The following is a 24,796-nucleotide window of genomic DNA, read 5'->3' on the forward strand; positions in this document are numbered from 1 at the left end:
CCCCTCCCCTGCCAGGCACGGGACAGGCGCGCAGGCGCGGTTTCTCCTGGTTGTAGACGCGGCGGCCCGGCCGGGCGGGGTGAGTTGGAGACCCCGCGCTGTGATAGCAGCGGCGGTACGGTCGCCGCAGTTTCTCGGTCTTCGCGTCGGCGACCTTGGTCCCTGTGGGTGGGCAAAGCTGGGAGAGAGGCTTCCTACCCTCCTCGGCTTCCAGATCCCTGGGGTGCCGGGCTGTCACCGAGGGCCGTGTGAGCGCAGCTCTGCCGGCTCCGGGTCCCAGCGGCTGCGGGAGAAGCCCGGGGAGTCGCGGCTGGCGAGGGGCCGCCCGGGAAGGGCACGAGTTCCCCGGTGACCAGGGCGCACGGCGGCCCCACGCCCTTCCGTACGCCTCTTCGCGGTGCATTTCTCTTCACATCCTCGCGGTGTGTGTGTTGGTGACCGGAGAAAGCGTGTCTAACCACGACTTTCTGGAAGCGTCTTGTATTAGGAGTTCTGGGGCCGGACTGCTTGGGTCCACATCTCCATCCGCCACTTACTGGTTCTGGGACCCCTGCAAGTCGCTTAACCTCTTTTTCTCAGTTTCAAGTGTAAAATGCGGAAAGTAATAGCAACCTATCTCCTAAAGTGGTTGTGAGGGTTAAGTGGATTAATAATCTGTGAAGTGCTTAGAACTGAGCGTGATAAACAGCAAAACCATTAAGTGCTGCTCATCTTTTTGAGCTTGGTATGTAAAAGGAGATGCACTTTTCTTTTCTTCCAACCCCCATAAATAATTGCCCAAGAGTAGAAAAAAAAATTTTTTTTCTTATGGATATGGGCTTTTCACATAGCCTGTTTAAAAACAAAGCTTTCTAAACACTTAGTTGCACATCCTACTTTAGAGCAAAGACAAGTGTTAAGTGATGGTGAAGTTGAAAACTGTAACGTTTGTTGTTTGGAAAACCACATGAGAATAATGGCCAGACCATATTTGTGCTAAAAAGAGTTAACAGGCCTGAGACTGCTGTCTTAGGAAGGACTGCTTGCAGTGTTGGTGCCTGTTTGGCTTCTGGGAACTTACATTTTGGGTTTGTGCTGAACAATATGTTTTATGCCGAAATTATCAGCTTCTATAAAAATCTGGGACACCAAGTCTCTAATGGGCGTCCCTGCGCAGAAACATTGTATACATGTTGCTGCATTTTCTGTGCTGGAGGAAGGGTGTGTTTTGTTTGACCCCACCTGGGAGACAGGCCGCATAAGGAGCCTACACGTGATTCCTCCAGACTCCACTGTGTCTTTTTCTATTATGATGAGCCCGTATATCCATACTGCATTGTGTAATAAATGTCAGTCATGAGTACAACTATATGTTGAGTCCCATGCATCCTATCAAAGCTCCAAATGTGGGGGAGGTCACGTAGATCTTCAGGCACAGTTTTTAAAATTTGTATAAAGGTAAGAGATGTAAGTGCAGTTTTGTCACAAGGATGTACTGCCTAGTGGTACTGGGCTTTTAGTGGAACCATCACCTGAATGATGTACATTGTACGCATTAAGTAATTTCTCATCCCTTACCTTCCCAGTCTCCAGTGGCGAGACACAATTTTGATGATAAAAAGTATTAGAAGCTTTAATAATTGGACTTTTAATTTTGTCTTTTTGCCTCAAATGGAAATTGGAAAACTACAGACAAATGGTTGTTAAATGGTGGGTTACTGTATCAAATGAGTCTGTCTGTTTAGACATATTACATATGGCAGAAAAATCATCAAAAATTGCCTCTACATTACCAAATTTTTTTGGTACAGTGTTTTGTGGTCAGTTTTTTTGAAAAAATGCACAGGTTGCTTACAGCATGTAGGTAAAATGCCTGGTTTTGTTTATTTTGCTAACATCTGTGTTAATGCTCATCTTTATCAAGAGTTCATCTGTACCATAGTGGGAAAATATAACCAGTTTTCTCATAGGCCCTTTTCCCTTTATTAGTTATACCTATCTCTTTTAAGGACATCAAATTTAAATTGATGGAGGTAGATTTGTAAATTTGGGGGTAGAAAGATCACATTTGCCATCTGCTTATGTCTCTTTTCCCTTTGTAAAAGACTAGATCAGTTTTTGATAAGTGAATGGGGAGATGGAGGAGTTGGAGGTTTAAGGAAAGTGAAGAATTGAAATGGCTTCATGGATAGTATGTAAGTTGATCTAAAGGTATAGTGAATAATAATGGACCTAGTCTGCTTTCTTATGAGACTTTCTCCCAACATGGAGAAAATGGTTAATTGGGTTCATCTCAGATTGGGTTCTGCCAGAAAGATGATGTCATCCTTAAGACTGTGCACAAGTATTCTGGTTCACCTCTTTTTGGGTACATGTAATGTTGCATTCTTTGTACATGGGCAGCCCCTCTCCGTGTCTACTTGAAGTCAAATGTGCCATGTGACTTGCTTTGGTCTGTAAAATATGAGCAGATGCGGCTTCCAGGTGAAGCTTTAGGAAGCAGCTCTCCATTCACCATTTCCCCTTCTCCATACCCTACCCTGCTGTAAGGATCGTGGAGAGACTTGTTGAGATGCAGCCTCTTGTCACCCTGGACACTATAGGAGAATATAAGTGGCTGATCAGGCAAGCTGGAAGAACTGGGAAGTTACGATCAGAGAAGGGGAAACTTAAATTCGTGATTTTATAAGGTGGAACTGTAAGTGCGAATAGATGAGGAAGTTTGGAGGGAGAAGGTAGAGATGAAGTGCTCAAGGAAGTCAGAGGTTTTATACATGTTCCTAACCCTGAAGCCCTTAATTTATTGCAACTCCCTTCAGTAGTGATGACTATTGGACTTAATGGTAAATTTGAAAGCTCCGTTATTGTGAAATATGGAATGAATAAATCAAGATTTGGAATTTAGTACTGAATTGAAGGATTCATTACTTTGATCACTGAGAAGTAAGTAAGCAACCAGGAAAACTGCGATATTGCTTAGCCAGCAGGCAGGAGAGTAATAGGTAGGCTAAGCTACTCTAACAGAGACTCCAAAATACAGTGGTTTTAAAAAATGCTTAGCTTGTATATAAAATCTTTTAGAATTAACTGAATTTTTAAGAAATATAAGGGATAGAGGTAAATTAACACCATTAAGAGACAAATTCAGTGTGGGACATTATACAACTTTGCTGTTAAAAGAGTACTCTAGGCCCCAGCAGTGGCTTCAGTTAGAAGCTTTTTAGATAGGTAGAATCTCAGGTCTTGTGCCAGACTTGTTCAGTCAGAACTTACATTTTGACAAGACCGTCAAGGTGACTCATGCACTGGCCTGATCTCTTTAAAAAGCTAAAGTCTTAGGCAAATAAAAGGTCGGAAGAACTGTTCTATTAATAGATTAAAAGATACTAAAGAGACATAACCAATAAAAAGTACAAACCTTGATCAAATCTTTTTTAACAAACCAGCTATAGAAGACAATTTGGGGTCAACTAAGGAAATTAGAATATGATGGGATATGAGATGATATTAGAGAATTATTAATTTTCTTAGATATGATTATGTTATGTAGGAGAATGTGTATTTTTTAAGAGATACATGTTGAAGTATTTAGGGCTGAACTGTCAAGATCTCTAAAGCTTATTTTCAAATAGTTCAACAAAAAAAGAAAATATATATACTCATAAACACATATGTGACTATACATACATATTGATATTTAGATAAAAACAAACATAGCAGATTTTTAATGGGTATGGAATTGGTGGGGGACCATGGCTCATACCTGTAATCCCAGCACTTCGGGAAGCCAAGGCAGGTGGATTGCTTGAGCCCAGGAGTTTGAGACCACCCTGGGCAACATGGGGAAACCCCATCTCTACTAAAAAAATACAAATAATCCTTACACTAAAAATGCAAAATTATACAATTTCTAGAAGAAAAAGAAGAAAAAAAATACAAATAAATTGTCTGGTTGTGGTGGTGTGCACCTATACTCCCAGCTACTTGAGAGGCTGAGGTGGGAGAATCACCTGAGCCTGGGGAAGTCAAAGTTGTGGTGAGCTAGAATAGGGCCACTGCACTATAGCCTGGGCAATTGGAGTGAGACCGTGTCTCAAATAATAATAATAAGTGTGGAATCTAAATACTATCTGAGTGTTCATTATACTGTTCTTTTAACTTTTGTAAATATTTAAAATTTTTCATAATAAGGCCGGGCGCGGTGGCTCACGCCTGTAATCCCAGCACTTTGGGAGGCCAAGGCGGGTGGATCACGAGGTCAAGAGATCGAGACCATCCTGGTCAACATGGTGAAACCCTGTCTCTACTAAAAAATACAAAAAATTAGCTGGGCATGGTGGCGCCTGCCTGTAATCCCAGCTACTCAGGAGGCTGAGGCAGGAGAATTGCCTGAACCCAGGAGGCGGAGGTTGCAGTGAGCCGAGATCGCGCCATTGCACTCCAGCCTGGGTAACAAGAGCGAAACTCCATCTCAAAAAAAAAAAAAAAGAGAAAAATAAAAAATAAAAAAACATTTTCATAATAAAAAATTAGAGTGAAAAAACTCCCAAAATGTAGCTTAAAAAGACAGCAGTTTGGCTGGGCACAATGGCTCATGCCTGTAATCCGAACACTTTGGGAGACTGAGGCAGGTAGATCACGAGGTCAGGAGATTGAGACCATCCTGGCCAACATGGTGAAACCTCATCTCTATCAAAAATACAAAAATTAGCTGGGTGTGGTGATGCACATCTGTAATCCCAGCTACTTGGGAGGCTGAAGCAGGAGAATCACTTGAACTTGGGAGGCGGAGATTGAAGCAAGCCGAGATCACGCCACTGCACTCCAGCCCAGTGACAGACCAAGACTCCGTCTCAAAAGAAAGATAGAAATTTAATTTTCTCTTAATATTCCAGTGCTGGTCATACAGCACAGTTAGAGTGACTTTACTCTGCTTAGCTTACAGCTTCTATCCTTGATCCAGTGTGGCTCATTCAGCTCCTACTATTTCCTTGCTAGCAGAAGGAAAGGGCAAGGAGAACTCATTATCCAGAAGCAACATTTGCTTTGTTGATGAAAACTTTAGTTTTGGTCATTCACCTGGACATCATATATTTAAGCCTGCTATAACAAATTACCATAGACTGGGTGGTTTAAATAACACAGACTTATTTCTCACTGTACTGGAAGCTGGGAAGTCCAAGGTGCTGGCAAATCTAGTATCTGGTAAGGGCCCTATTCTTGGTTTTTAGATGGCCATCTTCTCTTTTTATCCTCTTGTGGATATAAAGGTAGCTTTCTTATAATAAGAGGCCAGTTTCATTCATGAGGGCTCCATCTACATGACCTAATTACCTCTCAGTGGCTTCACTTCCAAGTACCATCACTTTGGGGATTAGATTTCAATATAGGAATTCTGGGTGGGGACACAAACATTTAGTCCATAACTGTATAGTTGGCAAAAGTCAATGGACTATCCCATGTGTATACTGATTTAACAAAGATTTATTTGATTTCAGCTGATGTTCCCCTCTTCTTCCTCTGTTGATTTCCCAGACCAGTTAAAATTGAAGTCATTTCAATTTTGATATGCATTAAATAAAATAAGAAATTTTAATTTTGAAGACTAAAATATGAATTTTTTTCCCCTCAATCCCTTCAGTAAATAACAGATGCGGGTGAAAGATCCAACTAAAGCTTTACCTGAGAAAGGCAAAAGAAGTAAAAGGCCTACTGTACCTCATGATGAAGACTCTTCAGATGATATTGCTGGTAAATTGTGATATTTGGCATCCCAAATAGTGTTGAGAAGAAGAAATAACATTACAGTTGACCCTTGAACAACATGAGTTTGAACTCTGAGGATCAACTTGTACACAAATTGTTTTCAACCAAACAAACATGGATAATACACTATTCTTGGGATGTGTGAAAACTGCATACTCGGCAGGCTGATTTCCTAAATGCAAATGCCACAGGACCCACTGTGGGACTTGAGTATGCATCGATTTGGGTATATGTGAGGAGGTCCTAGAACCAATACCCCCAACCCCCCACTGTCCCGCCTCAAGTATCTGAGGGATGACTGTATATGTTTTTAATTAAGAAATCTATTACTCTTTATTTTTACTGTTTTCTACATAAGCATTAAAATCAGCTTGTCTAGTTCCAAAAAATCCTGTTGGGATTTTTATTAGGATTTTGTTTGGTGTATAATATGAAGTAACTTAGATTGGCTTTTTTTTTTTTTTTTTTGGTCTCTTTGTCGTGGCCTGTTAAGACCATGTCACCAAGCCACCAGAGCTTAGCAGATGGCTTTTGGGAGCTGCTGGCATGAGGGCTTGGGTTTCTCTTTAGCCTCATGCTTTTGCTTTAGGCTTCTGAGGATTTTCCTCACTTTCTTGCCAGTTCTCTCCATTTAAAGAGACATTTTTAATATATTATTTCCATTTTAGGTGTGCATAGTTGCTTACAGCTATACACACACATACACTCACAGATGAGTGCATATGTCATGTGAAATCTGAAGAAGGTCTAAGGATTGTGCCAACATCAGCTTCCTGGTTTTGATATTTTACAATAGCAATGCAAAACATTAACATCAGGGGAGGCTCAGTGCAGGATGAATGAGACCTCCTTGTATATTTCTTTGTACCTTCCTGTGAATCTAAAATTAGTTCAAAAATTTAAACTGTAATAAATTAGGGAAATCAGGTAAGGTCCTAATGATATTTAAAGAGATAATTCAGACTTCCTTCAATGCAGCAAACTGATTATCCTGAAACATCATTCAATTTTAGTACATGTATAGCTTTGTATAACCACCACCAATCAAAATACTTGACTGTATGTATCATCACCACCCTACATGCTGTCCATTTACAGCCACACCCTCTGCCTTGCATTCATTGCCCCTTACAACCATGAATCTCTTCTCTCATTTTATAATTATGTTGTTTCATGAACATTATATAAATGGAATTATATAGCATATATTTTCTGAGTTATTTTGTGTGTTGAATCTCTGTGCTTTTTAGTTAACAGCATTTAATACTGCTGAGATTTGCTTAGTAATGGTAGCACTTTGGTGTAGCAAAGAAAATGTTCAGATTTTGTTTTATCTTATTCAGTGGGTTTAACTTGCCAACATGTAAGTCATGCTATCAGTGTGAATCATGTGAAGAGAGCAATAGCTAAGAATCTGTGGTCGGTTTGCTCAGAATGTTTAAAAGAAAGAAGATTCTGTGATGGGCAGCCAGTACTTCCTTCTGATATTTGGTTGTGCCTCAAGTGCGGCTTCCAGGTAAGAAAAGTGTTACTGTTATGTGAGTTTGTTTGAAATATTTTTCTTAAATGCTTATTGTGAGTTAACTATTGGTCATGTATAGGACTTAAGATAAACTTTTCCTAATTTAGACAGAAATTTTCCAAGAATGAATTTAAAAATGATTGTTAAAGTAAATTAAAACGTATGCTATGTTCAGAGAGTAATCATGTGTGGATTACAAATACTTGCAGAAGGAATTCAACCTGTTTGCGGTAGTTGCCATATCTGGACCTTTACCTTTTGTATTTACTTAGGAAATGGATCCACCTTTCAGATTACTTTTTTTCTCTCTCAAAAAGGATTATTCTGCTTCTTTTGCAAAATAATTTAAAATCTTAAAGTTTCAAAGTTATTGATATCTATAATAAAGGAATTCTCTAATGAAAAGTACATACTTAAAAAAAAATAAGAGGAATCTTCACTATCTTACACAAAATGTCCGGAAGTAAGGCCACTTCAGGATTAGTCAATTTAATGGAAGGAACATTAAAAACTGAGGTTTATTCTATTTTCTTCTGTGCCATCTTCTCTTAAAACCTTCCAGAGAAGATTCAGCAGATTTGGCTTCCCTTTGTGTTGCATTAACCAGAATTGCATCTTATTTCTTCACTTACCTAGTGAGGGAAATCGCTATGATTGGTATGTGTCTCACTAGTTCTCAGTGGTTGGGGTGGAGTTTGTGTACAGGATTGGGAAATGTGTGTTTGCAGGAGGGCACCACTGGCCTGCCAGGATGCTGGGTGTTCCACGGTGTGCAAGACAGAGAGTGTGTACATTTTTAAATGATGGAGAAATTAACTTTGCCCATGATTGTTTTAGGTAAATACTATATATTGAAAAGCATGTTAGCCTGTTTTCAAGAAATTATATTTAATTTGCTTTTCTTAAACTTTCTCTTCTGGCCTGAAATTAAAAACAAAGCAAAACTTTTCAGTACAAGTATGAGTATAATTTAGGTTTTGATTAATTTGAAACAAACATTTGTAAGTCATACAAAATAGCTTTCTGTTCATCTTTAGGGATGTGGAAAAAACTCAGAAAGCCAACATTCACTGAAGCACTTCAAGAGTTCCGGAACAGAGCCCCATTGTATTATAATTAGTCTGAGCACGTGGATTATATGGTAAGTTAAATTTTGTTAGTTCTTGTGACCACTAACACCCCCCCAATTTTTTTTTCTTTAAGCTTTTAAGGTAAAATATTTAAAGATGTTCTATCAGCTTATTTTTTTTAGCCTGAACACAATCTATGGGCTACTTCAAGAAAATTAGCATTACCCATGAATATAAAATTTAAGTTGGAAAAATTTTAACTATCTACTTTTCTTTCTTTTTTTTTTTCTCTGGAGATGGATTCTTACTCTGTCACCCAGGCTGGAGTGCAGTGGTGTAATATCAGCTCACTGCAACCTCTGCCTCCCAGGTTCAAGCAATTCTCCTGCCTCAGCCTTCTGAGGAGCTGGGACCACAGGCACATGACACCAGGCCTGGCTCATTTTTGTATTTTAGTAGAGACAAGGTTTCACTGTGTTGCCTAGGCTGGTCTTGAACTCCTGAGCTCAGGCAGTCTGCCCTCCTCGGCCTCCCAAGGTGCTAGGATTACAGGCGTGAGCCACATGCCCAGCCTCTCTACTTTTCTCTAACATTTTCCTTTTACTATAAAGAAAAATTCTTTTTGGTTGATTTTTTTTTTTTTTTTTTTTTTTTTGGTAGTGAACTTGCTAATACAGAATCCTATAGTTGTAGAGAAGGAAGATACTTCAAGTAGGTCATTTTCTGCAGGAAGAAGGAAAGCTGGGTATTAAGTAGCTCATAAAAACTTCTTAGGTGGTTCTGCTATTTAATCCTGGTTGAGAACCTAGTCCAGTTTCCTATGTTACGTTTAAGGAAACTATGTAGTATTTACCTTTTTGTGTTTATGAAGTAAAAATCCAGGTACTAAAACAAGTTTTTTGGGGCGCATGATGGCTCGTAATCCCAGCACATTGGGAGGCCGAGGTGGGCGGATCACTTGAGGGTCAAGAGTTTGAGACCAGCCTGGCCAATATGGTGAAACCCATCTCTATGAAAGATAACAAAAATTAGCTGGGCATGGTGGCGCGTGCCTGTAGTCCCAGCTATTCGGGAAATTGAGGCAGGAGAATTGCTTGAACCCTGAAGGCAGAGGTTGCCACTGCAATCCAGCCTGGGTGATAGAGTGATACTACGTTTCAAAAAAAAAAAAAACAAAAGCAAATTTTTTGATTTTCTAGTTTCTAGTATCATACTGTTTTGGTGATATAAATAGATATTATGTTGACATGTTTCCTCTGTGTTTTACAATAATTTTCCAACTTGACTCTATAGACTCCTAAGGGTTCCTTGAATGAAAAATTGAGGCGTCCTCAAATTTTCTTTAACATAAAAATATTTTGTCTAAAATTAATGTAAGGATATTTTGGCTCACAGAAGAGGTATCTTTAATACAGCCATAAGAGTAGGGCGCCTGGTGCATTTGTGTTTTTCTTTGTTGTTGTGAATCCAAAGTAGGATTATTGGGGAGAATGTGTTATTGGAGAGAATGAGGAAAAGGACAGAGGGAATTTAATATATAAATGATGTATTGGAAGCATGGGAGAGAGCAATGATGCTGTAGGTGGTTCAATAAGGATTTCACTTTAGTGGTCTCAAACTCTGGTGCATTAGAATCTCAGGGAGATCTTGTTAGGACAGATTGCAGCATCTTGGTCTTAGAAATTCCAATTTAGTAGTTCTGGAGTGAGAGATCAGGGGCCAGAGAATTTGCATCTAACAAGCTCCCAAGTGTTGCCAATGCTGCTGGTCTGGGAACCACAGTTTAAGAACTACTGAATTAGAAAAAGGTGGGTAAGAAGATTGTGAACATGTGAGTTGGCATTGATGTAATGCATAATGGGTTTTTTTTTTTTTTGAGATGGAGTCTCACTTCGTCGCCCTTGCTGGAATGCAGTTGCGTGATCTTGGCTCACTGCAATGTCTGCCTCCTGGGCTGGGGGTAGCTGGGATTACAGGTGCCCACCACGATGCCCTGCTAATTTATGTGTTTTTAGTAGAGATGGTGTTTCACCATGTTGGCCAGGCTGGTCTCGAACTCCCAACTTCCAAAATGCTGGGGTTACAGGTGTGAGCCACCACACCCAGCCATAATGGATTATGTTCATAAAACACTTTGAACACTTTCTAGCACATGTTCTTAAATGATCACTGGATCTCATGAAGATAAAAGAAACAGGTAATTATAATATACAGAAGAAACAAATTAACGTAATATACTAATGAGTAAACTTAATTATGGATAGTTTTCTGAAATGGAATGTGCTTTTGAAAATGTCTTACCCATCTCTGTAAGTAATCAAGCTAGAAGCTTGGCAGTTATTTCCTTCCCCTTTTTTATCTTATTTTATTTTTTAGCCTATTAACAAAAGTAGACACAATGGTATAATGAATTTTCCATACCCATCAACCAGCTTTAGTTTTTTTTTTTTCAGCTTTAAACATTATCAATTCACAGCAAGTCTTGTTTCATCTACGCCTACGCCAGGATTTCTTGATCTCAATACTGTTGGCATTTGGACTGTTAATTCTTTGTAATGAATTCCTTGTTGTGCTGTCCTGTACATTATTGGATGTTTACCAGCATCCCTCGCCTCTACCCACTTAAATGCCAGTAGTGGTCTGCTCTCCTCTCAACGGTTGTCAGAACCAAAAATGTCAAATGTCCCCTAGGTGGCAAAATCACTCCTCATTGAGAATGTCAGTGATTCTTAACACTGACATTGAGAATCGCTGACATTGTCTCACTCACTTCTCCCTACCCATGGCAATTATTTTGACATTGCTGTGTCCTTCCTCTTTCATAACTAATTTGTTACTGTTTTTACCTGAAAATATATATAATGAATGTCCATTTCTCTCCAGATCCTTTGCTACTATACTAATCAGTTTCTATTCCTAATGCTCTCCAATTCCTCTAATGTAGTTTATCACATTAGCAAGAGTGATGTTTTTAAAGTGTAAGTTGGGGATGGTCATGGTGGCTTGCACCTATAATCCCAGCACTTTGGGAGGCTGAGGTGGGTGGATCACTTAAGGTCAGGCATTCGAGACCAGCCTGACCAATGTGTTGAAACTCTGTCTCTAATAAAAATACGAAAATTAGCTTTGCCTGGTGGCACATGCCTGTAATCCTAGCTATTGGGTGGCTGAGGCAGGAGAATTACTTGAACCCTGGAGGCAGAGGCTGCAGTGAGCCAAGATCACGCCACTGCGCTCCAGCCTGGGCAACAGAGTGAGACTCTGTCTCAAAAATAAAAAATAAATAAAGTTTAAGTTGGATCATATCATGGCCCTGCTTAAAAACTCTCTCATGGCATTTCATTACACCTAAGATCAGCTGCCAAAACTTTCAACTGTGAGACTCTGTATGAATTGTCTCCTGCTTATTTCTCTAGTCTTACCCTGTGCCTTCCCCTTTGTGTTCCCGCTCATGTATTTAAAGACAAAAGTAACTAAATACCAACTTTGTTACCTGATATGCAGAATTTTTGAGGATATTTTCATAATATTTTCTTAACTTTTATATTTTTTCAGGTGTTATGAATGTGATGAAAAATTATCAACACATTGTAATAAGAAGGTTTTGGCTCAGATAGTTGATTTTCTCCAGAAACGTGCTTCTAAAACACAAACAAGTAAGTTAAGCAATATCTAAAGGAATTCGTGTTAAAATACAATATTTCATATAAAGAGTTTATAAATTCATAAAGAATACTTTAGATTTCACTGTGACAACCCAGTCAATAATTTGAATAAAGATATTATGAGTATCATGCATTCTTAGGTGGCAACCTTGTTATATGTTTATATAAGCAATTTGAGAAAATGTATGTCATGTCTAGATCATGGGCTTTGAAGTCAGTCCTAATAAGTTTGAATTTAGGCTCCCCCACTTACTGGCCATGGTCATTTTTACTGCTTAGTGTTCTTATTTATAAAATGAGGATTATAATTCTATTTTATGGAGTTACTATGAAGCCTAGAGATTTTTTTTTTTTTTTTTTTGAGACAGAGTCTTGCTCTGTTGCCCAGGCTGGAGTGCTGTGGTGTGGTCTTAGCTCACTACAGTCTCCGCCTCCCAGGTTCAAGCAATTCTTCTGCCTCAGCCTCCTGAGGATTACAGGTGGGATTACAGGTGCCCACCACCACACCCAGCTAATTTTTTGTATTTTTAGTAGAGACAGGAGTTCGCCATGTTGGCTAGGCTGGTCTCGGACTCCTGACCTTGTGATCCGCCTTCCTCAGCCTCCCAAAGTGCTAGGATTACAAGCTTGAGCCACTGCGCCTGGCTAATATATTTTAAAGGTTTAGAAATAATTCATGTAAAAATACTTGCATAGTACCTGTATCAATCTTTTCTCACATTGCTATAAAGAAATACCCAAGTTTGGGTAATTTATAAAGAAAAGAGGTTTAATTGGCTCATGGCGCCGCATGCTGTGCAGGAAGCATGCTGCTGGCATCTGCTCAGTTTCTAGGGAGGTCTCAGGAAACTTTCAATCATGGTAGAAGGTAAAGGGGAAGCTGGCATGTCTTACGTGGTGGAACAGGAGGAAAAGAGAGGGGGAGGTAGTACACATATTTGAACAACTAGATCTTATGAGAACTCACTATCACGAGAACAGCACCAAAGGGATGGTGCTAAACCATTTGTGAGAAACCCACTCCCATGATCCAGTCACCTCCCACCAGGCCCCTCCTCCAACAGTTGGGGATTACAACTGGACATGAGATTTGGGTGGGGACAAAGATCCAAACCATGCTAGTACTTGACACATATTTATGAAATGGTGTCTGTTATTTGTTACATAATTGCAGTGCAGTTCTGACACTAACTACTGGGAGTTGGGCCAGCCTTCACAGGCTAAGGGCACAGTTGCCCACAAGACTGCCCTCACTTCAGACACCAGATGCAAGCTCGAGGGTTCCTAGGCCACTGAATTTCTGACCAACTGTCTACAAATTTGGAGGTTCTTGCCATTTCTTCAGGTTCAATTATAATTTGCTAGAATGAGTCAGAGAACTCACGAAAGTCCTGTACTAACAATTATAGTTTTAATACAGCAAAAAAGAATACAAAACAGCCAAAGGAAGAGCCGCATAGGGCAAAGTCTGGGGAAGGTCCCAAATGTGAAGCTTCTGTATCTACTCCACAGGGAGTGAGGACACACTCTCCTCACCCTCCCCAGCCCATGCATTGGTGTGCACGGATATGCACAGAGTATTGGTAACCAAGAAAGTTCACTGGAGCTTTGGTGTGGAGAGTCTTTATTGGGGTTTCATTGTGTAGGCATGATTGATTGAATCGTTGGCCATATTGATTGAACTCAGTCTCCATGCCCTCAACACTCTAATCACATGGTTGGTCTTTCTGGCAGGGCCAGCCCCCATCCTGATTCGTCTCTTCAGCATAAACTGTGTAGGGGCCCACAGTGAGTCAGTTTGTTGACATAAACTATCAAATGTGGCCTGAGGGACCCATCATGAATAACAGACACTCTTGTCCCTCTGGAAATTCCAGAGATTTAGAGGGTATTTCCCAGGAACCTGGGAAGAAAAGCCAGCCAGATCCTATATTATACAATAGTAATATATTATATTTTATGTATTTTGTTATTGTATGCTTTGTTACCTAACAAATAAATAATATATAATGTATGTAAAAAATGTACAGGGAAAGCAGTTTCTTCATTCAAAAAAAAAATAAGTGCTTCCCACATGCCAGGTATTAATTTTTATTTAGCATGTAGTATTATAGTAAAACAAAAATAGTTTTAACTTGCCTTCTAGGTGTTTAGATTATAGTGGGAGCAACAAGCAAAAAATGCAAATATATAATGACTTCTGGTAAGTGCTGCAAAAGAAAGGAACAGATTGCAGTGCTAGGTAATAATATAGTAGTCACAGTGATTAAGAAAGGCTAATATTGCAGAAGTGTGGTTTGTTAGAAGAGAGTGGAAACAGATGAAGTTACGAGGTAGGTGAGCAGGTCATGAAGGATACTGTAATGAATTCCACGGTAAGGAATTTGTATTTTTTTGGAAGTGTAAGGAAGTTACTAAACTGTTTTAGGCAGGGGGGTGTCACAGTAATTTCATGGTTTTTTTTTTTTTTAATAAAGATAACTGTTATGTGGCACATAGATTGTAGGTAGTTAAGCATGGGGGTGGGGAGGTTATGAAGAGCGTTAAGGAGGTGATCGTGGTGGGGCAGGTGAAAGGCTGGTTGATACTTTCATGGAGAGTGAGTGGATTACATGCAGTGAGGGAGGAAGAGTGGGAGGAATCAAGTATTAAAACAAATCTCAGGATTTTTATTGAACAGCTGGGTGAATGGACAAGATAATTATGAGTTGCCTTTGAAGTGAGTTAAACTGCTTAGTAGGTGGCATCAGAAACTGAAAAGTTATATAAAAATACAGTTGTAAACAACAATATAGTGTTTTCTATAGCCCAATGTACAGATGTTTTTATTAGCCATTGCCCTAATGAGACAGTATGGTTCCTCTGGAGGAGGAACCAGAGAAGGTAAACTCAGGCTCCTGGACAGCAGAAGAAATGATTAATTTGATCACTTATTTATTTACTTATTCATCAAACATTTATTGAATTCTATTCTGCACCAGGCATACGAGTTGTAGCTCCAATTCTGCTCAAAGAACCAGGAAAATATGGCGTGAAAGACATGTAATACTACTGGAACTGAAGTTGATCATAATGCTGTCTGCTGAAAACTGGCATTAAGTTTTGTTGGCCATAATAATAAGATAGGCAGGGATATGATACCATAGATGATGAAAGTACAAGTTTAGAAATTACTTTCTCTGGATTTTTTTTACTTAGAGGTTCCCTAAGTTTAAGTACAAAACCAGTATGATTTTCATTCAATTTTACAGATTTCTTGAATAATTATTACAAGAAAGATGCTAGGAAGGGAGCATGAAATTACAGTATGATGGAAAGTACGTAACTTTGAGATTGGGCATGGTGGCTCACACCTGTAATCTCAGCACTTTGGAAGGCCAAGGTGGGCAGATCACTTGAGGCCAGGAATTGAGACCCTGGCCAACATGGTGAAACCCTGTCTCTACTAAAAATACAAAAATTAGCTGAGCGTGGTGGCACATTTCTGTAATCCCAGCTACTCAGGAGGTGGGGGCATGAGAATCGCTTGAACCTGGGAGGCAGAGGCTGCAATGAGCTGAGATCACACCACTGCACAACAGCGTGAGTGAGACTCTGTCTCAAAAAAAAAAGGCGGTACGTGTCTTTGAGTCAGGGGGTCTGGCATTCAAATTTGACTCTGTCACTACTAGATGTGTGACCCCAGGCAGATTACTGTTTATCCAAGCCTCATTTTTTCCTTTGCATTTTGTCTATATTTCTAGGGTGCTTCAGGGAATAGAGATTGATAAGACAGTCCCTAAAATCTTTAAGAGGCTAAAGATCTGAAAGAAGATGTAAGAGTAAAAAGTAATGATAATATAAGTAAATGTTAAAAGATTTCTGTTTTAAGTAACAATCAAAGTCCTTCAAATATTCAAGGAGGAATATAATGTTCAGTTGTAGGAACTAAAAAGGAATCATGGATGAGCTGGCTTTCAAGCTGACCCTTAAAGGATGAAACCTGGGCAGGTGACGATGAGAGAAGAAATAATTTCAGGTGGTGGGAAGCGCTAATATGAGCCTTAATTGAGTTTATGGAATCATGAATAGCACCTGGAGTGGTAGGGAACGGGCTCGTGAGGTAGTTTGAGAGTGGGTGGAGCTTTCAAAGTTTGGAAAATACATAGTCAGTTTAAGGCTTTCCGCAGTTCTAGGGCAAAATGTCATTATCCTTGTGGGTTAAACTACAGGATCTCTCAGGCAAGTTTGATTTAAAATAATATTCCTTGGCATTCTTGAATAAGTTTTTGGATGTAATAGTCTGCCATACTGTACCTTGTATGTGGCTTCAGTATATTTTTATAAGATATTTGGAAAATCAAATATGAAAGTTGTTATTGAGGTTTGTAAGAATGCTGGATATGATTTTGTAGTAATTTTAATGGTAATTGGGAAGACTATAGCAATATGAAAACACCTACATATGATAATTCAAAATGAATCTGAAACTGTATGTATTGTATTTGGGTGAGAGGGTATGATTTTAAAAGATTCTTTTTATATTTTTGCACCAAGTAAAAATAATTATTGGAAGAAAGCCTGTGCCTGTACCTTAAACACATTTTGAAGTTACGCATGACCAGAAAGTTTTTTTTTTCTCTCTCTCTTTAAAACATATCATTAATTCTTTTGTTCTTTTCTTCTTTTACTTTTAGGCATCACTATCCTAAAATCAGATAGTATATAAACTGGCAAGCTAATTATTATGTGGTTCCAAGCTAGGGGAATTGTGGGGCAGCAAGTTTTCTCTTTTTACTCAATCTTTACAGATTAAACTTCTCTTTAGCTGTAGAAATGCCTGTTATCAGAGCACTTTGGGAGGCTGAGGTGGGCAGATCACTTGAGTCCAGGAGTTTGAGACCAGCGTGGGCAACATACCGAGACTTGTCTCTAAAAATTAAAAAAAGTAACAAATACTATGCCATGTTAACACAAATCACATTTTTAGGAAAGATAATTGTTTCAAAACAGAAGTTTAATGAGTGGCATTGTCTTACATTTTAACAAATCTCTTAAGCATTTGGCTTAGGAGAAAGCAGCTGGATTCTCATATCTGCTTCTGCATTTAATCTTCTGTGATATCACATGCCTTATAGCCTCTGGAAAACAGCATTGTATAATTGAGAATGAATTTTAAAAAAGCAAATAAAATCTTGGGCTTATTATGAAAATACTTTTTACCTTAAGTACCTCTAAAAGGAGGAAGTTGTCTTCTGACCCACTTTGAGAAGTGCTGAACTGTGGCACATTTGTCTTTATATTTTCTGTCTTCAGCCTTACTTATCCATTAAGGCTCAGCTCAAATTCTATTTCTAGGATGCTTTCCCGATGCTTATCTCTCTTTTGGCACTCAGTGTCTGTGCAGCACACTTTAGAATCTAATAACACCATTTTTGATGTTTCATTTTTATGTTTGTACGTGTCTTATTTTCTCTCCTAAGACTGTAGGCTCCTTGAAGACTGGACTGTGGGTTATATTCTTTTTGATTCTTATGTGGGTAGACAGTAAATACTTGCTAAATTAAACCAAATAGAATGTGACCAGTTTTTACTGAGGAAGTAGATAGATAAGCTTTGCACTTGAAGCCCCAAAATCCTGAATATTAATATCAAAATTATTCAGTCTTTTAATATCTTTGAGTTTCTGTTTTGTATCAGATGTTGTGTTAGGTGTTGGGAGATGCAGTCATGAATGAGACAGATCTACTTCCTAGTTCATGTCATTACTGATCTTTTGGTCTATTGAGGGATATAAACAAATTGTACTTAGTTGTACTTGCTTGTTTAAATAGTGCTATGATGGAGCAAGTATCAGGGACCGTGAGAACACTTTGGAATAGTATCTAACATAGACTGGAGGAGCAAGGCCAATTCTATTTAGAGGAATATTCCAATTTAGATGAGAGCAGAATGATATCTAGAAATTCTCTGGGCAAAAAGGGAACGGATTGTGTGTTCCAGGCAAAGAAAATAGCTCATTGATGAGAGCTAGATAGGTTGAGGGAAGTCTAGAGAGCTGAAAAGTTGAGTTTTGTGGTTGTGGAAGATGGTGATAGGTGAGACTTGAGGTACGTAAGAACAGATATTTAAGGGCCTTATACGGATGGAGTTTGTTCTGAGGGCAGTGAGGAACCACTGTTAAGTTTTAAGCAGAGAAGTGGATGATCAGTGATTTTATATCTTAGATCTCTTGGTTTGACTTGTATGGAGACAGATAGGAATGTCTTTTATATGTATAACTGCCCATTTATTATGTTAATATCAATTTATCATATAACTAAAGATTTCTAAGGCTAATGGTTAACTGGGAGTTAGTAGATTTTGAGAATAAACTGGCAAGCTAATTATTATGTGGTTCCAAGGTACAGGAATTGTGGGGCAGCAAGTTGTCTCTTTTTACTCGCTCTTTAAAGATTAAACTTCTTTTCAGCTGTAGAAATGGGCAGATTACATTAATACTACATGACTGGTTTAGGTAATTGCATTAAGCAGTTGAGATGAACCCCAGCTCAGGTTCCCAGAAGAATGCTTACAGCTGTTTAGTTTTCACATCTGATGTTAGAATTTGCTTATAGAAACAAAACTCCCTCTACTTCCCCTGTCCCCATACATGTAATAAAAAGGTCATATATAATGCAAGATTGAAAATAGGCAAATAAGCATTTTTGTGAGTCCCATCCAGAAATAGGTATTATTAAAAAGTAGACCAGAAAACTTTGGAGACAGTAAAAAAACATTGGTTGCAAGGGTTTGAGAAGAAAAAGGGCTGAATAGGCAAAGCACAGAGGATTTTTTAGGGTAGTAAATCTACTCTGTATGATATTATAATGCTGGATCCATGTCATTATGCATCTGTCTAAATCCATAGAACATACATTGCCAAGAATGAATCCTGATGTAAACTATGTACTTTAGGTGATAATGATGTGTCAGTGCAGGTTCATCAGTTATAACAAACGAACCATTCTGGTGGGGGATGTTGATAATTGGGGAGGCTATGCATGTGTTGGGGTGGGGGAATATGGAAAATCCCCATTAACATATGCTTGGTTTTGCTGTGAACCTAAAACCTGCTTGAAAAAAAAATTTTTTTAAAGTAGGCCAGTGTCCTCTGAAAGGCTCGTGAAATTTTTCACTTTAATCTTTTAAATGTCATGAGGTGTTCTACAAATACTTAGAGAATATAGGAATTCCTGGTGAAATAGTATAGTTGAATATTGGTTTATTTTTTGTGAAATAGATGACTGAAAATCCCCATGTTCTTTTCTAAACCAATGCATTTGGCTCATAATTTTAATACTGGTAGGATGCCATTTTTAACAAGATGAAAGAGAAGACAAAATACTGTATTCTGCTGAATTTATTAAGCTTATGCTCCTGGTATACAATAGACATGAATTATATGGGTTTTATGAAGTATGAGTTTGCTGTATCTTTTTAATATTTTTAATAAAGTAAGTGGTGGTATGTTTGGGATCTGAAACTTCATCTGAGGATATTATGACCTGTTTCAGTAACAATTTGATTGCTATTTAATACTTAAAAGAGGTGATACATGCTGGGCACAGTGGCTCATGCCCATAATTCCAGCACTTTGGGAAGCTGTGGTGGGAAGATTGCTTGAGGCCAGGAGTTCAAGACTAGCATGGACAACATAGCATGACCCTGTTTCTATTTATTTTTGTCTGTTGTTTTTTCAGAGGTAATACAGTTCTCTAAAATGATAGTCATGTTCCTAAGAAATTTGCATTTTCAAAAATAAGTAGTAAAAATAGTTGTTTCAACGTATACAAGGCACTAGGCTCAAAAAGATAATGACATTTTAAAAACAATTTATTTTTACCTATAGGGTTTTTAATTTGGGATTCCTCATCTAAACTACCAAACACTGTATTAGAGTGACTATCCCAAAGATGTCACATAACTAGTATCCTTCCAGATACATGAGAAGTTACTTGCATACAGTGGGTACCTAGGATGTTAAGGCCTAATTTTCTAAGGAATCATTTGAGGAGGACTGCTACAAACTATGACTAAAAAAGCTATAAATCCAAACACAAAACACATCCAGCAACTGATTACATGCAGCTAAGAGTAATGGCTTTTCTATTTATATCGCCACTGGCATTTTGTTAGTGTCTTAAACTACTATCACACTTATAAATTGTATCATCTTTATTATAAAAGACAGTAGATAATGTTTAAGTGCATGAATTCTGAAGCTACACTGCCCAGGTTTGAATCTTCCCTCAACACTAACCAGCAGTATGCCTCAGTTTCATCTTTAAAATGCTTCAGTTCTAAAATAGGGACAGTAATCGGAGCTGGTAATTTAAGGGAGATATGCTCTGAAACTAGCTGCAAAATAAGTTTACTTCGCCCTCGCCTATGGGAAGACAGGGAAGAACCAGTATTCCCACTTTTGGTTTAACCAAGGCAATTCACAAATACACCTTTGGGAAAAGAAAGACACCAATTTAATACTGCTTCACAACAAACCCACTATTGGTTGTTTTCAGTTTTCTCCTGTGATAAACAAAGCTGTATCTTTGTATATTTGCTCTTTTATTGTGTAGGTTACATTTTTTTGTAATTTCTTGGCCAAAGTATACATTTTGATTACTGTTGCAAAACTGCCCTCCAGAAAACTTGTACAAAGGGTATACTTGACAACAGTGCCCATATTTCTATATTTAACTTTGTTTATAGTTCGGTTTTGTTTTGCCATAATGTTTTTAATGTCGTTGTTGCCAGGTCATTAGGCTTTTCTGTTTTTAGCCTTTGGGGTTATGCTTTGAAAGTCATTTTTGCTATCCAAGATTCTAAAGATATTCACCTAAAATTTGTTGGTACGTTGAGTTTTTTTATGTTTATGATTTAATATCCTTGAACTCTGGTTTTTTTTTTTTTTTAAATGGAGTCTCGCTCTGTTGCCCGTTCTGGAGTGCAGTGGCATGATCTTGGCTCACTGCAACCTCTTCTTCCTGAGTTCAAACTATCCTCTTGGCTCAGCTTCCTGAGTAGTTTGGACTGCAGGTGCACACCACCATGCCCAGCTAATTTTTGTATTTTTAGTAGAGACAGGAGTTCACCATATTGGCCAGGCTGGTCTTGAACTCCTGACCTTAAGTGATTCTTCCATCTTGGCCTCTCAGAGTGCTGGGATTGGAGGCATGAGCCACTACACCCAACCTTGAACTCAGTTTTTAAAAAGATAATTATAGGATTCTAAGTGTTGGAGTCATTTTTATGCTAGAAAAATTTGAGATTAGTATCTTAAGTTTTTTTTTTAAAGTTCTTAGACAAGCTGTTTTATTTTTGTTTTGCTGGTATTTCAGCCAGTTTTGTCTTAAAAGACTTGACGCATATACAAAACTTACCAGTCCTACTCAATCAGCTGCTTTTTGAAGACTCTGATTATAGGCTTAAAGGTAAACTACAGAGAGGTACAAGACTTTAAAAACTTCAAAGTGCTGGAAGCGTGCTCTCAATGTTCTTTGCATTCTAGGTCTACATTATCTTTTTATGTAAATGATGACGGAGTTAGTACTATAGAAGTGATAAGTAAGTAAATTAAATTGCTTTTATTTTTTATTAGTTTGTATTTCCCAAGGTGAGATAAATCCTTTTTAATAAAATAACCTAGCCTGGAAACTGTGTGATTACTCTTTCTGACTATGCACACCATTTTTTATAGGTGTGGGTAGAACTTTAGGAGAACAAAAGAAATGATAATGAAAATATTGTATACTTTGTCTTCATTGTCATAGCAGCTTTGTCCTCTTACACCATACTTAAAAACATCTCGAAGTTCATTCTCAGTGTATTTGGTTCTGTGTTTATAAAGGAAGAGGAGAGTTTTAAATATGATCTAAAATGTTTCCATTGCCAAACTGAGAAAGAAAAAAATTTGTTGTCTCTGAAAACAAAACAATCAAAATAATTCTTCAGTAGAAGCTGTAATTACTTTCTATTAAAACATACATATCTGCATGTATGTCAAATAATTGAGACTGATTCAGACATTCCTGTTTTAAACTAGAAGCATAAACTCTTAGTTGACAGCTTCTTAGTGAACACATGTGCAACATATATACTTGGTTTCTAAATGTTTTACTGAGATATTACAGTTATCATAAATCTAAGGCTTGACCAGCCTTGGTGGCTCATGCCTGTAATCCCAGTACTTTGGGAGGCCAAGGCTGGCAGATCACTTGAGGTCAGGAGTTCAAGACCAGCTTGGCCAATATGGTGAAACCCTGTCTCTACTAAAAATACAAAAATTAGCTGGGCATGGTGGTGTGCACCTGCAGTTCAACCTACTCAGGAGGCTGAGCCAGGAGAATTGTTTGAACCCAGGAGACAGAGGTTGCAGTGAGCCGAGATTATGGCACTGCACTCCAGTCTGGGCAACAGACCAAGATTCTGTCTCAAAAAAAAAAAAAAAAAATTAAGACTTAAAGTCTTATGTATCAATTCTTTATACTCCAATTATAAATAAGAAATCAGGTGTAAACAGTTATAATGGTTCATATAGTGCTGATACTTAAAGGGCATTGATAAATCAATTTAAATTGTTACATTGTGTAAATGTGCTACTTAGTAAAATGTAAAACTTGTACTTTTATTTTAAATAAAAGACTTAAATAGCTCTTAGAGAATGTTATTCTGGCTGGGCACAGTGTCTCACTCCTGTAATCCCAGCACTTTGGGAGGCCGAGGCAGGTGGATTACTTGAGGTCAGGAGTCTGAGACCAGCCTGGCCAACGTAGTGAAACCCCGTCTCTACTAAAAATACAAAAAGTTAACCAGGCATGGTGGCATGTGCCTGTAATTCCAACTACTTGGGACACTGAGGCACGAGAATTGCTTGAACCTGGGAGGTGGAGGTTGCAATGCAGCCAAGATCGCACCACTGCACTCCAGCCTGGGAGACAGAGCAAGACTCCATCCCCTCACCCCCCTACAAAAAAAAAAGAAAAAAAGGATGTTATTCTATTTTCTAGTTAAATTATCTTATCTGTTTAATACCACAGTTAATTTTTAATATTTTCTCACAGATTTACATGTAAAAGTCAACAAACAGCTCCTTGCCACTTGTGTGAAGTGGCTATTTAACCATGAAATAAACTCTTTTTATTGCCATTGCCCTGTGGATATGTTCTTTCTGGCAGTGCTGTCCATATTTGGTGGCTGTGCATGGAGAGCCAGGTGGTGCTGAAAATCATCGCACAGTGAAGCGTGGATATATCTAGGTTTAACATTTGTCATCCCTTACTGCTGAAGGGAGGGGGAAAATCTGTTTTTCCATATGTTTATGCTTTATTTTGCCTGCAGTTTTGTCCAGATGGTCTTATGAACATTGTTTACTTTGGGATGCTATCCCAGATGTTTTGAAAACTGTTGGATAAATGTGGCACACACATACATAAATCATTTGCATATTATGGTTTTTAAAATGTGTTTGTCTTTGCAAGATTAAAATATAATTTCTGGGAGTATTTTCCCAAGTGAATTATGTGTCTGTGTATATATGTATTTTTCTAATGTTTTTTAAAACAGGCTCAATGGGAGTCATGTATATATATATTTCATAAGCATATAAAATATATATAGTTTTTACCTATAGGTTATTTCTTTCACCCATTCTATTTTCATGTTAATAAGCTAAAAAATATTACGGCAACACTTATTAAGAATGTTAAGTCTGCTTCATGTTTTGGAAGAAACAACAACAAAAAAAAAGTTAAGGAGATACTTTTGAGGAGTCATATTTGTTTAGGGCTACATATAGCCAAATCTGTAAGAATCTTGACCTGTCTTTTAGTAATTCTTCCATTGTGCATAAATCACTGAAGAGAATTTAGGTGGTAAAATGACAATGGATTTATAATCAGAAGATTATCATTGTGACCTTGGGCAAATCACTTAACCTGTTGGAGATTGAGTTTTGTAAATGTAAAATCAGAGTTAACAGCCTGAAAAAATTGAGTAATGCTCGGATTTAATTACTCTCTCATCTTAAATCTCTTAAAAATGACTATGAAACTAGCTATTGGCAAGAGCAATAATGAGAGTCTGGAGAGTCTGAACCCTTCTTATTCTAGGTTCTATTTACAGTCTCAGATATAAACAAGAGGCAGACTGTTCTGTCTGCAAATCCAGCCAGCATCCATGTCAGGGTTCCTCTTATTTGTGTAATGCTTCTTAACTACTAACTGGCTTTTTTCATTTGCTTTTATATTCATTTTAATACTGCCTGGCCTCTTCCCTCTTTTCCATTTTTCCATGCCTGATGTTTGTACTTCAGTGACCCGCTTCATTGATTGTGCTGGCCTTTGCCCCCAAGCTCTAGTGTGGGGTTTATTTCTTATTTATTATAGTATCTGGAGGACAGGAGAAGAGAGTTATCTTCCTAATTCTTTTCTGCTTTAACTCAGGATGCTGGAGTTGGGAGTTAAAAACAGCTCCTTAATATCAACAGATTCCAATAACATTTAAAGAATAAGCAAACCAGGAATAAGGGGGGAAAACAGTTAATAGGATTTATAAAAAATATTGCAGCACGGGATAAAAGTTGTTAGTATTTAACACTGTTTTCCATGACATAGATTTACTTAATGAAAGAAACATCTTAGGCTGGGCACGGTGGCTCACGCCTGTAATCCCAGCACTTCCTGCTCCTTAAAACAGGGCCACCCCAACTTGGATTCATCTCCTTTAATGCTGTTTACAGTAGTGGGGCAGGTGTCTTAATTTATTTCCTCTTGAGA

General features: G+C 38.2%; 1 protein-coding gene across 4 annotated transcripts in view; it reads left to right on the top strand.

Moving 5' to 3' along the window:
• The first annotated feature begins 48 nt into the window (after positions 1–48).
• Positions 49–24,796, top strand: part of USP45 (ubiquitin specific peptidase 45) — a 77,096-nt gene continuing 52,348 nt past the window's right edge. For 3 of the 4 annotated variants that reach the window (XR_002477599.2, XM_021665520.2, XM_064360819.1), the window contains exons 1-5: positions 49–79; positions 5,621–5,730; positions 7,089–7,261; positions 8,305–8,408; positions 11,893–11,993. Coding sequence is in view for 3 of the 4 variants with exons in the window: in XM_021665520.2 (XP_021521195.2) it covers positions 5,631–5,730; positions 7,089–7,261; positions 8,305–8,408; positions 11,893–11,993 (478 nt within the window). In the remaining variant the exon portion in view is untranslated. Of the gene's footprint in view, positions 80–4,480; positions 5,731–7,088; positions 7,262–8,304; positions 8,409–11,892; positions 11,994–24,796 lie in introns of those variants that run through there. The other variant, XM_064360818.1, reaches the window with a different exon arrangement.

The sequence above is a fragment of the Aotus nancymaae genome, unplaced genomic scaffold (assembly GCF_030222135.1).
Source record: "Aotus nancymaae isolate 86718 unplaced genomic scaffold, 86718_ANA_hifiasm-v0.15.2.pri h1tg000040l, whole genome shotgun sequence".
Classification (NCBI taxonomy): Eukaryota; Metazoa; Chordata; class Mammalia; order Primates; family Aotidae; genus Aotus; species Aotus nancymaae.